Here is a 16,218-nt window from a genome sequence, read left to right as displayed (position 1 = left end):
TATAGTTAATAATATTTTATAATTAAATATTTTTTTAAGTAGATATAAAAATGTTTAATATGTAGAAAATAATTTTGCAAAATAAATCGAGTAAAAATATACAAATATAGTAAATATATGCAAATATAGTAAATATATACAAAATATAACGCAAAAATATAACAAATATTTTATTATTATTCTACATTAACAAAGAAAGAAAGCCTAAGTAAACGCGTACACCCCTTCTCTTCGCATGTGCGTACACAATCAGTTGGGATCCCTGAACGTGGATACTTGATACCATAGAGACTGTTCAGTGCCACTTTTTCCTTCACAGGGGTCGCGTACTAAATGAACGTTAGTCCAAGACTTTCTAGTGAATAAATCGCAATATATCGCGTATTTGCAAATTATTTTAAAGTAATGTGATAAACTAAGATAAAAAAATCTATTACATAATAAAGTTAGTATATGTATGTGCAAACATGTGTAGTTCATGATTTTATAAGAATTTGTGAGAAATTCATAATTTGAAGATTTACAAGGATAAATTCAAAATAATTCACAAATACAACCATGTTGAGCAATCTTGTAAAATTCAAATTTTACTGCAAGAAACAAAATCGCAAAAAAGATAACAAAATACACATTGAAGAGATAAAAAAATCGTCTGCAATCTATGAAAAAGAATATTCAATCAACAGAAATTTATCAATTATAACCGACAAGCACCTTGAATCGGATGTCACGGATAATGTTTGTCTGAAGCACAAGGAGCACATTGATGCTACAACATCGAATTCTTCCAGTATGAATTCACAGAACTCGTATATTCTGATAGCATGTGAAAAACCTATTATAAATGACACAAACTGGGAATTTGTAGACAATGACGATATCATTGAAAGTATACAAAATAATAATATTAAACAAAAATATTGTAATCCCAAATGTAGTAGGGCTTGGTTTCTAAAAGTTCGTCGCAAGATTGTGAACTGTCATAATAAAGTTTATCCTATGCTGTGTGTGACGAATGGGTGAGTGAAAAAAATTTTTTTTTCTTAAACAATAAAACTATCGATAATCTTTTTTTTATATAAATTAATTATATAAATTATTTATAATTACATTATAATTTGGTATTAGGTGAAATAAAATATAATGATTACAATAAATTTCTTGCCTTGCTAGAAAATAATTTAATTATCATATTGAGATAACAATTACAGAAATAATATAATCACTGTTATCTTAATATAATGCAAATAATTATTTTAACAGGTAATTTCAAAGAAATTATCATGATATTTGATGATAAAATCGCAAGATTTTATCAATAAGATTCTGCGCCTGCGATTTTTTTTATCTCTTCAATATTTATTTTATTATCTTCTATGCAACTTTGTTTTTTACAATAAATTTGAAATGCGTATATCCTATTGATAAAATCTTGCGATTTTATCATATAAAAAAACATGAAAAAGAGTATTTAACAAAAATTCATCAATTATAACCGATAAGCATTTTGAATCGGACAAGCATTGATATTCATATTTTGCGGATATAGGGTTGTCGTTTATAGATTATTATTATGATTCAAGGTAACGTTATACATGCTACACGAACGTTTAGTAGATTTATTTTTAAATAATATACTCTCAACAATTATTATACATAGTACAATTATTATACATAATACGATATTATCATATAATATAATAATACATGTCACTACATGAAAATCTATTCATACTGCTGATTCGTTTCTGTTATCAATTAGCAATACATCATCATTTCTAGAAATTTATTATTGTCATTAGACTATATCTCGATCGGAATTAATAGCGCAATATCCGTATGTAAAAGCAGTTTGTCTGTTCACATCTAAATGTGACGGATGTCTCGTTACGATAATGCACTTCTCACGGTCTTTTACGGAGACACTCATAGTTTGCACGTGGCAGGGGAGTTTAAAGACCCTTAGAAGCATGAACGGAAAACCTGGCAGAGGTTCGCTTCTCACAGGAAAACATGGATGAGTCATACCAGTAAATAGTAGCTTGAAAGTAACAAGCATGCATGACCAAATAAACAGCACATAGCAGGAAAAAAAATGTGTTGTATGCTATTTGCTTTATCTCATGATTTTTATCATTTTTATCATTTATCATATGTATATATATATATATATATATATATATATTTATTTATTATCAATAAATAAATATAAATTTGTAATAATTTAATTTTATATAATTACCGTATCTCGCCGAGCGTTTACTTAGCGCGAGACATATCTCTTGAATAAATTCATAAATATTATTTTTATATTTTTATATGGTTCATGTTAATATTGCGATTGTTAAGATGCAAATGATTTTAAATTGTAGAATAATTTAGAAATCAAATTCCGATAATATTTTAATGATTTTAAATATAAAACAGTTATAAATATTTTGTACATGTAATATTATTCAAAAAATCTTTTTTTCATTCATAACTGATCACCTCTCTATCATTGCAAAAATCTATATTCTACATTACCAGATAATCTTTTCAAGCGTCATTTTCATATTTAATTTAGCACCATTCCGTTAATTTTAATGATCAGTATATGCATAAGTATCCAATATCATTAAGAAATATCATTATCACGTAAAATTAAATATTCATTACGTATATTACGTAGTCACGTACACCTTTTATTCAGCATTGCACGAGTGAGCGCTACGTGTGCCGCGTGCAGGCGTGCGCGACACTCTTGCGCAGCACGTGTATGTAGTGGATTTCCTGCACGCACCGAACCTGAACGCAGGAGGGTTCATGACTCTGTGATTCGATATGCCTTTTGTGCCTATTCTCTCGAAAACAATACTTTCAACCTGTGCGGATAAAAACACGAGGCTTTTAGTGGCATGATGTGTCGACAAAGTCGCTTCTCAATTTTATTCGTGTTTTCATCAGCATGAATATAAAGAAAAAAAATTGTAAGACATGTAATTTTACTAAACGTTATCTACAAGCTAAAACTCATTGCAAATATGATCGAGAAATAATAAAATGTCAATTTTTTTAATGTTAACTTCTAAAATAATTAATTAATTTACAAATCATATGTTACATCACTTTTATCAAATCTTAATTTTTTTATTGTTAATTATTAATGGTTAATGAGTAAAGAAATAGAAAAAATTAAAATGTAGAAAATAATCAGAAGAAATAAAATCATTAAAACGTGTACTTGCATGTTCGATTATAAATTTATAACAGATTTAATCCATTCTCGATAATAGAAAACTTTGACATAAACGCCAGCTACTTTTCCACAACCATGACCAAAAGACACAATGCCGTAAATTGTCCTTCTACTGGCCAATGCTCCTCCGGAGTCTCCAAAACAAGCATCTTTTCCTTGGGTTCCGTAACACAAATGATAGTCATCTTTGACGAGTGTCGCGTATAAAGATGTAATATTAATACAGGTTTCATATGGAACGTGCTGAACGTAAACGCCCATTAGAGTTTCAGCATTCTCTCTCTATAAATTATTTGAATTAAATTGTATGCTTTTTTTATTCCTTTTAATTTCTAATAATAAATTAATAGATAACAAAAAATTTGAGACGTGTATCAAAAAGAGAATATAAATATAATATAAAAGGCATCAATAGCGTTTTTATTTAGTAAAAACATTCTATACATATGTTTGAAATCTCGCAGTTTCAAATTTTGTTGTTTCAATTATCAGTAATTTAAACATTTGATATTTTTGCAATTTATACATAAGTAGGAAATATACAAATAAGCAGTATAAAATGTTTAAAAAAGCACTTTATAAATCTTTACAATTTAACTTACTTTTTTATCATTTATGTAACCCCAACCACAGACTAACAGTTCAAATGGCAATTCGTGGGATGATCTTGGTAAATGAACTGGCTTGATTGTTTTCGAAAAATGAAATGGTGGTTTCACTTCGAGAAGTGCGATGTCGTGATAAAATAATCTTAAAAACCAAGAACGATATGTATCATTATATACGCGAATGTTCGTCACTCTATGCACAGATCCGCCTCTATCCATTTTATTAGATCCAGCCCGTACATAATATTGCGATGATGGTACCGAGATTCTAGAAAATAATAAAATATTAAAATAAAGCATTAAAATCATTAAAAATAAACTTACTATGCTCAGTTCGTAAGTTTAATTAAATATTAATACTTCAACAAGAATATATTAAAAGAATTAATAATAACGAATCATGATGTTAATATCTTATTACAAACAATGAAGAGCAGTAATAGCCCATGTGCTCGATAATATACTGGCGCCGCACAAAAATCCATATGAATTATGTAAAGACAGCTGCAAGTATTATTTTTAGAAAATATTAGCAAATGGATAAATTATCTATATACGTCGACGTATAGTTAAAAAATACTTAACCATAAAAGGTCTATATTTTATGTCGATTGATTGTCCTCCAATAATTTTTGGTTGTGCTGTATACGTTGCATTTCCATATGTTTCTTCTAACAGAAATCCTAGAGTATACATATATAGGAAACATTGTGTATTAGAGATAGCTTGTATTAGCTATCTCTAGTAACACAATATATTGTCCAAATATTGGCTCAATATTGGCCAACGTTTAACCAATATATGCTATTAGGGAATAATAATGGAAATAATGTCTATTTAATTATTACTATAATATTATATTACAATGTTAAAAATGTCATGAAATTTTTAATGTATTTTTACATAAACTAAATTCAATTTTATGAAAGTTACACTTATTAAATTAAATTTAATGTATTTGTAACTGAAAAGTACATTTATATACATATTTATGAAATTTAGTGTACTTTTCATAAAATTTTACAAAGTTTAATACTATTACAATATAAAATAATATCAATTCTTTTCGTTCGTGTAAGAAGGTTCGTGTTAGAAGGTTAGTATATTTTTTATTAAACTCTATGTAGATTTGCATGAAGTTCAATGCATAAACATTAAATTTAAGTTACTTGTAACTTCATTTTCATTAACAACATTAAATATTACATGTAACAGAAGCAAATTGTTTATTAAATTAACTTAATTGTTTTTTGAACAGTGTATTATGTTTTATAACTTATACATACTTTTATACGATTTAAACTAAAGGCATAAATATTTGTTTGTTTTATTGTTAACAGTACTGTATAATATAAATAATTATTCGTACCGGCAAAATAAAGAACAATGACTGCTCCGCGCATTTTTGCTGACTGTGTCATCATACAATGAGATCTAGCATATGTAAAGTGTGACGATCTATTTCCCCTTGGTTGTAAATGTCAGACAAGATATATTTCGTGAACGTTTAACAGCAACAAACGATGATACTATCGCAATTACAGCATTACAATAGTACCAAGATTGAACATGATTTATGTAAGTGCCATAAGCAAAGTGATAATTTGAAATTTATCATACCTTGTCGCAACGAGTCAAATATTTATTAGCAATGAAATTATTGTAAAGATTCCTAGGCTGACATTCATAGTCACACACAATTCTTATATTTAAGAATATCTTAAGTACAATGTTAAGATAACGTAAACCAATCTAAGACATTTAGCATTTTAAGATATTACTTAAGACAGTCTTGATATAAGAACCGATTAAAATACCACAGTTTTTATCTTAAAAACAATGAAAATTGTAATTGCGTTTAATTTGCAATGTACACTACCACTCATTAATTTCAATATATCTTCAAATTTATTGATTTCTCTGTAAAGGATAAACGTGATATATGTATTTTGCACAGAAATGAATTCACCTGTTATGAACATTTTCAGCACTTATATGCATGCATTATTGTATTTATGCATTATTTACATAAAAATTTGTTCAAAATTACAAAAATTTGTAATTTTCGAAGAAACGGAGTTAACAATCGAATAATGTCTGACTAGAAATAAACAAAATATGCACGCAAGATCACGAGATGCTCATAGTGATATCAGATACATGCTCAATGCAATTTTGAAATCGATTCGTCAACACATATGTACAATGACCGAACTCCTCTCTCTCTCTTTTGTAAAATTATGCAAAATGATCTCATAAATAGCTCCCAGAAAAGAATGATTAATCGAAAAGCGATTTATAATCAGAGAAAGTGTTTAGAGAAAGGTGGATTTATTCCTGTACAAAACATACATATCACGTTATATATGCATATATTACATTATATATTTTAACGTTAATAAATCGCAAATTATTCATTGCTTCTCTTTCTTAAAGTAGCTTTCATTAAAATTTAAATCATAAGAATCATTTATTACATTTTAAATATATTTTGAATAAAATTTAATCTTTACCATAGATATCAATTTCTGAGAAATTTTTTCTTACAGCAAAAAAATTAATTAATTATATACGCATATATTAAATTTAATTAAATTATTTTAACATTGATAAATCGAAAATTATTTATTGCTTCTCTCTCTTAAAATAGCTTTTATTAAAGTTTAGGCCATAAAAACTATTTGTTACATTTGTAAATATACATTGAAAGAATTTTGTTTTTATTGCCGCGATTTCTGATAAATTTATTAAAAACAAAGATCTACGTTTATGTCCAGGTGGATTCCGTCAATTCTTCGAGATTAGATTCATCTTTATGCTCTCCCAAACAAAATAATGTAGAAACAAAGCTAATTGTTTCCATGAACATAGTAACCAATAGCAAGTTATTTGCCAAACATGCTAACGTGCTCCTGTAATTTTGACTTTGCACTTTACTTACATGATTCATTAAATGCATTAATGTTCCAAAAATGTTATCGGCCTCCTTTCTTATTTCTGCGGAAATAAATATAAAATTTATTTGTAAAATTAACTTTACTATTGCACAAATTATTATAGTTCCAAATATTTTTAGTTAATTTAGAATCAATTAATAGAACTCGAAGAAAATAAAAATGTTATTTACTGAAACTGCTTCGATATCAAAGTAAAATATTTTTTTAACAATTTTGAAACAATTTAAAAAAATTAATAATTATTATAGTATGTATGTATATAATTGTAATTATAGTAATTATAGTATGTTGAAATATTATCTTTCTCATATGTATTAATATAATACTTACGATCTCTTTTAGAATATTTCACGAACTGTCTCATTTGATCATTTTCGTCAAATTCCTCCTCACTTATATTATCTAACGAAATAGTAGGAGTTGACGTTTCGATGTCTGTATCATTTAAATCTGCACATCCAAATAATTCCAAAAGTTTCATCATCCATTTAGACAAGCAGGAGAGAATGTTGTAATGATTCTGCCATGATACTTTAAAAGAACTTCTAATACCATTGATAAGAAATTGTTGCATTTTTAATGCAAAACGATGAAAGTTTCTAACAGCAAGTATCGTTTCACTTAATATACCATTTTTATATATATTTAGTGATACAGACATTTTTTTATATCTAAAACAATTATTTATATAAATTTTTAAATAAATACTATTTTAGTTGCATTTTTAATATTAATAGTATAAAATTCTGAGAAGTTATATCGTACACTGTAATAAAGATTAATAAATACATGAGTTATTAAAATATCATTAACCTCATAGCCACTCTCTTGTCCTTAGCAGCATTTTTCGAAAGCATATTCAACTTCCTGTGGCCTTCCTGATAAATTGCAAAATACTTACACACATCGTACGTTAATTGTCTTCCCCATTCGCTTCTCGAAAGAATATTCCCGAGTTTATTCACGATAAGATAAAAAGGGGAGCGTTTAGATATCCGTTGGTCTAAAATTTTTTCGTAAATATATTTCACTTGCTGCGTTGTAGATTTCGGCAATCTTCGATAAAACTGACAGTTAATGCTCGCATTGTCGATATTAATCTTACATCCACTTAAAGTTTCAATAACAGTTAACCATGATTTAGTAAGAAATCTATGATGATCGATTGCTTCATACAAGTCTTGATCTCTTGATAAAGATACGCAAGTCACGAAATGTCGTAATTCTTTGATACAAGCGCTGTAATGATTGACCCTTTCAACAAGTGAATGACATAGCAACATGTACAATTGTTCATTAGTTGTACTGTTACTTGGTGTAGAACGGATGAATGCTTGATTTAAGCGAAACTTAAACAATTTCACAGTGTTGTCGGGTGAATCTTTCGCTAAATTTATAAGAGCTCGATCGAGATTAAAAGATGATGTTGGATTCCTCTTGTTTGTTACTGGCAACAAACATTTAAATAATTTTTCGCTAAAATTGGTGGCGTCATTTATGGTACTGAAAAACTTGAAATTCTTCGTCTCTAGTGATAAATCCTGAAATAAATATTAATAGATTGTGTTATTTATATAATTGTTCTAATTCATAAATAGATTGCCCAAATGTTTTTCTCTCGATACCATCGATAATTAAATGGTTGCTTTTGAAACTATAATCTATTTATATATTTATATCTTAATTATAATTTCCTTAAACTTCTAAAATAATCTCTCTTTTGAGCCTACCTTATTCTCATACAAAGTCATATTATATGTTTTGAAATAATGATTGATCCCAAATCCAATCTCTTCTCCTATTCCAATCAAATCGTATAATAGCAGCGATTCCTGGACAAGACTTTCGGTAAACCAATTTTTAGAAATTGTAGAATTCCATAATGTTTGTTTATATTGACGAACTGATGCAGTTAGTCCGCTAATTTGCGCGAATTCCATAATTTTTGCACGTATAATCTTGCTTATTTCACTAATTGTGCTTCCCAAATTGCCTCCATCGGAAAACGACAATCTCAAAGTTATTGGCTGAGCGAATGATCCAGTTAATCTCGCTAAGAAATGTTTTATTATTACTTCCGCATGTTGAATCTGTTTTGGATTTACTAAAACAAATGATGCAATATTCGGTTGATTCTTTCGAGATGCAGGTAACGTGGAAAACGTTTCATTATGATAAATACTTTCCGTTATCACACAAAATACATTAATCTCTGAAAAAAATTATAGAAAGAAAAGAACATTAATTATATTGATTATATATTAATTATATTGATTATATTGATTATATTTATTTGTTATTGTAATATGAAATTAAAAATAATACACTACCGAAGAATAGAAACAAAATAATCAATTTGCAACGCATCTTTGAGCTAACTATGTTTGCAGATAACTAGTTCGCTTTTATGTAGATTTTTTTCAGACGAACGTCATGTAATTTACCATGAACAATAGAAAATATTTCTTGTACGTTCAGTTAAACTTATCTCGTTGTTGGCTATCTATTGATGCATATTATAAAATTAGAAAATTTATGCTGTCATTTAAACGGACGTTAATGCTGCCTCATATATAACATGATGCGATAATGATAATACAAGGTTTATTTTCGAGACATTACAGAACAATAATCAATATTTATAATTTTTATGAAAAAATAAATTAATGTTTGATAAACGTTAAAGCTAGCATTCTCATTTCCGTGTAATAATACTGCAGAAACATTATTGATGCTTTGCTTCAACGGATTCGTAGCGTATGTATGTATGTATGTATAGCGAAATGGCGTGTGGCGCCTGCGTTCAAGAACCGCAACGATCGCGACGTCAGTCTGGATAGCAGCTTTTACCAGGAATCAATTCCTGCAGGTACTGGCCTAGAATTAGTAATGGAGTGCGTTCGCTGTCTTCTAGTGTCTACGACAAAATAAAATCGCAAAAAATAAAATAGAATTAAAATTCAGATAGTCATTGAATCATTAATGATAAAAGTGATATTATATTTTTTTTTAATTATTTTTATTTTTAATAAAGTGTATTGGCTAATTGAATATACCGTTATGTCAGTGTTATTAATAAAAAATATTTTTTATTTAAATTTATTTTTAATTAAATTAATTATCTTGCCGCGATAAATTTTGGTTCAGAAGTAACACAATACTCTATGTGATATCAAACGTAATGCATTTTTGCATCCGTGATTCTTCAATATTAATCTTATAAATGTCTACAAATAGATCACCTGCATAATAGATGATATCATCGAGATGATAAAACAAACTCCACGAATGTTGAGTCATTTACACAACTGCGCGTTTCAGACGATTATTTTATTAGTCTGACATCACATTTACGATAAATAAATCATAGATGAAATAAACCGAACGAAAATTTCTTCCTCTAATTACTTAATTTTTATTTAAATGTTAGCAGAGAAGAATAAACATACTATAAATTTTAATCTTTTGTAAATATTTACTAATTGTCTAGGATCGATTTCTTTAAACGTCAATCGTTTAACTAGTTAGTTAATTCTTTGTCGTTTTTTTGAAACACAAAAAATAGAGTCAAAAAACTAAATTGTATAGGAATACCAGCAAAACTCTTATAGATAAATATATATTCCATTTAATAATTTAATATAAATTAATATAAATTAATTTTAAATATAACTCTCAATATATATGAAGAATCTCTATACGGTGTCATTATTTTTAAAAAATTTGTATTTCTCCAAATAAATGAAAAATATTCTTAGACAAAATAATATTGTTTTAAATTAAAACTGTTTAAATACAAAAAAAAAAAACTTTGTAAAACGTACATAATGGGTAAAAAAAGTGAGAATGCTTTCTTGACTTGATAATAGGTGCCATCTATCGGGCGATCAAGAAGTAAAGTGAATGGTTGAATGTTCCATTCAAGAATAAATGGAATGCTTAGTAGTTGCACCTATACCAGACTTATAACTCCAGCCGGCATATTTCCGTTGCAAAACATACTTAAATTTTCTACGTACACGGGGTCAATATTTGACAAGGAATGTTTCTGTGAGTGCACAGTTAATGTACGTATACAATTTTCTACAAGTTCGGCAACTATACTTAAGAATCGAATGTTTAAAATAACGGTGAAATTCTTGGAGAATACTAAATCGCGTATAAGTGCTTTCTGATTTACTGGGTGAGAAAAAAAATCGAGCGAAGATGGATGAAGAAGCTATGTGGAAAAATTTTTATCACAAGATCGTAGAAGAGAAATTAGCAAAGGAAAATGAGCAGAAAGAGAAATCGGAGCATGAGATAAGGTAAAGGGATTTCAGTGCGTTTCATTATTTATGTTGATTTTTAATTATTTTGTATTTCACGTTTGACGAAAAACACTATAAATTTTCTACAGAAAATTTTATTGTTTATTGAATGAGAATGTACTTAAATTATTAAATATAGTAATAGAACAAACACTGTTAAATAATTTTATAAATATTGAAAATTATTTATTAATAAAATAATCTTACACAAAAATTAAATCTATATTTATAACAATGACTTGAAATAACGCATATATAATACATAAAAATAAAATATTTATACATAAAATATATTATTTCAATATATTATTTTGTAATAATACTTTGTACTCTCACATTTATGAATAATAAAAAAAAGCTTCTAATATAAGAAATATAATCTTCTCAAATAAGATTAATATTTCTTATATTAGAAGGAAAAATAAAAGAAAAATATATTTAAAAAATTATTGATACAATTCGTTTTTAACGTATTATAATAATTAACAGATTATTATAAATTAACAATATAAAAATTTTATCTATCCTTAAATTACTTAAATATTTGAAAATAATATTAAATTATAACATCAAGAAAAGCAACGTGAAGTTATAAAGTATAACTTATTTTTGGCATGAAACTGGAGCGTCGATAACGATGAGCTCTGCATATTCATAATCTTCATGATTAATGATAATGTTCTACGATAAACGAGATGTGCTCTTAATATATTGATGAAATCTCAAATTAAATTGTCTGTAACTAGACGTGTATGTAGGATCTATTAATAGAATGAGACTAACATTGAGAGTTCGGAGCAGGGACTACGCGGCGACTAACAAGTCTGATACAGAGTTCTATACCTCTAGGCAAAACGTATAGGTGTATCTATATATACATGCGGCTGTTTCACGAGATCTGGTGTCCAAGGTCGGTACAACGTTATATGATTCATAGTTACCTTCTGTGACGTCTTTATAAAAGATACTTAATTACTGGCATTACGTGAGGAACATGAAATCGACCATCTGTGAAAGAATTTGAATTTGATTATATTAATAAAAATAACTTATTAATGCACGGATTGCAATTTGTATCCGGTAGCTAAAATATATTTTTAAGCGCTTCTAAATTTACTAATTGTATTGCTTACTTATATAATTATGTCATATACTTATTATATATACACATTTATTGCATATTTATTATATGTACATATACGTATAATTTACATATTTGCTTAATTTATATTTTATTAATTGTAATTGTAATTTAAGCAAAATAGTATGTATGTAAAGATGATACATACTTAATGCACATATTTATTGTAAAGCATAACTTAATTACTATAAAATGCTGTCATAATAAAAATAAAATTTTGTAAGAATAAAATTAATTACAAGATAAAAAAATCATAAATGTATATTATATTCTATAATAGTCCAATCTCTTAGGAAGCATTGTCGCGTCTGTTTCTATTTTTATTGTATTTCCCACGGTCTCTCACAATTTCATGACATGCAGCGTGAAATAGCACGCACGTCACAAGTGATCGAGGGAATTCCCTGGGTTTCCTCAATGGACAAATTGATGAGAAAAAAGTGGAAAAGTATCTTAGATCATCGCTTTAGGTAAATGGCCTGCGAATTGTTGAAACTTAGATTATTTTTTCAGATAGCATCTTATAATTGAAACCTTCAAAGTTATGATATCATCAATACATATATCAAATAATTGCTGAAGTTTGACGAGTGTAGTAAAATGATTGACGAGTGCTTCGAATTGAAGTAATGACTTTTTTTTCCAATAAATGTATTTTGTACACGTTAATTGTAAATACTATTATGTAACATCGTACTGTTGGGAATTTATAAACTCGTAACATTTTTAATTGCTATAAAATTTAAAATGTCATATGTTTATGAAATATCAAAACACTTTTTAAATAAATACAAATCAAATTTTAACAAAATTTGACAAATTATTTTAAATCGTTTAATCTAAATTTTTATTATTTTATCTCTTGGTAAAATAACATATACATCATATATTTACGTCACAGGTAATATAGATATTGTATTATAATAAATTTGAGATTGAAAATACGAACGTTCGCCTGACAATATTATTTCGAGGTCATTCAGCTTATTGAGGGCTGCCTATAGCTTATATCACAATAGCTTTATCCTTATTACATGTATAAACTTGAAATGCAAAATATTTTAAGTCAATCAACATAGCTAAATGAAGTAATCCAAACACATTTATATTGAATAATACAAAACAGATATAACGTATAATTTTTAAATAAATTTCTAAAAATAAAATATATTTGTGTAATAGATCATTCCGTCAATTTTACATAAATAAATTTGCACCAAGTGTAAAACAATTTGTGATCCGTATAAGATTAGTTTAGATTAAAATCGATTTTTGATTAGAAACACTATTGATTAGAATTCTGCTGAATCATCTAGCCTTTTAAATTATCATGCCATAAGAAATTAAAAATAGATGATAAAAATTTAAAACAAGATCAAATAAGTTTACATTTTTCAAACATTGGTCGACCGCAGAATACTCAAGTGGCATGCGATACCATGAATCATTTCGTTCTCGAGTTAAGAATAAAAGAGGCTCAGAAGGATGCAATGCTTTGCTTTAAAAAAAAAAGGAATGCAGCAGTGACGCAAGTTAACAAACATCTATTTCTTGTTCTTCTTGCTTCGTAATTTGAGAATGTATTTCTCGTTTCGTCTTCGTAAATTGTTTACAGGTCACAAAATTTATATGACATTCTAATATTCTTAATCTAGTCTACATATTGTTAATTGAAAAGAAATTAAATTTGTTTTTAATTACGTTTTATGTTTTTTTTCCGATAAAAAGGACACACATTTGATCAAAATTATTTAATTAATTGTTTTGTCTTTTGTTTTTTTACGCAAGTGCGTAAACTGTTTCTTGAAATTAATTGGAATGAGTTGCAAACAAAAAAATTAACGTGCCGAGCTTAATAGTTATTTATATACGTTTATATACGTTTATATACGTTATAAATTTGAGCTTATCTTTGAAGTTATCTTATCTGATGTTACACATAACCTGATGTTAACAATTAGATATGTTACACATAAATCTGATGATTAAATTTAATTATATAATGCATTTGTAATTATAAGTGTTAAAATTTAATTACATAATGCATTTGTAAATTCCTAAAATAATGTTTAAAAAATACTATTAAAAATCGATAATTTATATAGACAGCAGTAAATATTGCATAATACCTTCATAATATATTAATAATTGTAAATTCCTTGAATCACAATTATCTTTTATCAGTTATGTATAAATATTATCATTATTATCATTATTATCACGATAGATAATAATTATAATTATAAGCCCGTTCGAACCATTGCAAATTACATATTTCAACTTCGTCTTTACTAATTATTTATGCAATCAAATCCCACTCATGTCCTGGTTCCTCCTACTTACAATCACCTACTTGCTACCTGTTACTCATTCAAATTTTTATCCAGTACATAGACGGATCAATCATATTCGGATAGATCAATGCATATTTGTCAAAAATGTTCATGTAAATCTAAATGAGCTGATTTAATTTCATAGAATTTGTAGGCTGTAATTAGCAAACACGGGAATTTCAAGTAACTCATGTGGGAATCCTTATCCGTACCAGGAAAATATTGTATAATTAAGTTTCTAGTTTATATGACCAAGCCATAGTGTTATGATAGTCAGTGTAAACGAAGCCGCGGAATGTGAACATATAGCTTCTAGAAGATAATTTAGATTTGAGAAAATAATCCAGTCTATTGAAATGTGAGCACAAATGTCAATTCGATTGTCAATTATCTTGTTTGTATTGTATTGTTTAAAAAAAATTCTTTGAAAATGATATTTGTTAGTACATTGCCTTGTGTCCATCAAAAGCAGTGTTATATTTTGCAACAGAAGTTTGTGCAGTTGATTAGTGCAAATGTGTAAAGAATATATTTAAATTTTTTGTAAAAGATTTGTTTATTAATTTCATAACTCAGTTTTAATTTTATAAAATTATATTTATCGTAATAAACTTATTTTTAATTTAAATAGAAAAGTCAATAATATTAAGCAACTATATTTTTTATCACGTTTTTGACAACAATATTGAAACAGTTTATTCAAATAACTTACATATTTTTTTTATATTTTGTTGTTATAAAGGAGCGATAATAATATTTAATATAAAAGATATTTTATAATTTATAAAGTAATATCCAATTATTTTTACTTTACTTACTTTTAGTATATTTTAGTTCGAAGTAATATGTTTAAAATTATCAAAGACAAATTTTAAATAAAGTTTAAATGCAAGAAATAAGAATTAATCTTGTTTAATAATGTAACGTGATTTTTCTTGCCTAAATTTTCATTAGAAGACGTGTTGTATTTTTGCTAAAGGACTAAAAAAAGGAAAATGGCGCATTTTGAAAAATTGAACGAGAATCATCCTTATTATGTGATCGCTGCTTTACGAATGTCTCAAAACCCGGAAGTGAAAGAAGTGACCGTTGCAAGATTCTATTGGAAATTTGTGGCATTCAACTTTATTAGCAAAAGGTGAAAACGAGATGTTCATATATATGCAATGTCCATTGATAAGCTTGCACTGCGTTTTAGCATAGAAATATTGCAATATTTTTGTGGTTTTTTGCAGTCATAAGCCATGCTTTTTAATTTGCATATGTAGATGTATGTGCTCGCATCCAATATATTTTTTAAAAGTTTTCCCCACATATTTCCACCTTTTTTTTCTTTTCCAAAGCTAAAAGTTTCTTCCACATATTTCAATCTTTTTTTTCCTAAAGCCTGATTTTTACATCCATTTCGTTTTGAATATCCCATTGATAAGTATTTTATTACTAAATAAATAGTCATATTAATAAAATCAGCGAATTACCCAGCGAAAAATGACTGTCAATTAGACATCAATGTCAAATCGTTATCATAATTATCAATTTTACGTCGATTCAACGTCACTTTAATGAAGTATTTTTCACTGAGCATAGCGTTTAAAAACGTCATAAGGTATTTTTATTAAGTTATTTACCAC

The 16,218-nt window shown here is 27.1% G+C and overlaps 2 protein-coding genes across 2 annotated transcripts in view; one reads left to right on the top strand and one right to left on the bottom strand.

The window, feature by feature from the left end:
- Positions 1-3,235: 3,235 nt before the first annotated feature.
- Positions 3,236-8,743, bottom strand: LOC108694843. Its single transcript, XM_018204524.1, is given in 6 exon segments — positions 3,236-3,516; positions 3,837-4,114; positions 6,612-6,843; positions 7,134-7,474; positions 7,617-8,344; positions 8,534-8,743. Coding segments are annotated over 6 exon segments (2,070 nt in total).
- A 2,142-nt stretch (positions 8,744-10,885) lies between these two features.
- The window catches only part of LOC108694799 (protein unc-13 homolog D), a 20,294-nt gene continuing 14,961 nt past the window's right edge, over positions 10,886-16,218 (top strand). The window contains 2 exon segments of the mRNA XM_018204467.1: positions 10,886-11,110; positions 15,567-15,725. Of these exon segments, the coding sequence (XP_018059956.1) occupies positions 11,010-11,110; positions 15,567-15,725 (260 nt within the window). The 5' untranslated portion in view covers positions 10,886-11,009.

The sequence above is a fragment of the Atta colombica genome, unplaced genomic scaffold (assembly GCF_001594045.1).
Source record: "Atta colombica isolate Treedump-2 unplaced genomic scaffold, Acol1.0 scaffold125, whole genome shotgun sequence".
NCBI classification, from domain to species: Eukaryota; Metazoa; Arthropoda; class Insecta; order Hymenoptera; family Formicidae; genus Atta; species Atta colombica.
The sequence above is the reverse complement of the archived record's forward strand: the minus strand, read 5'-3'. Positions and strand labels throughout refer to the sequence as shown.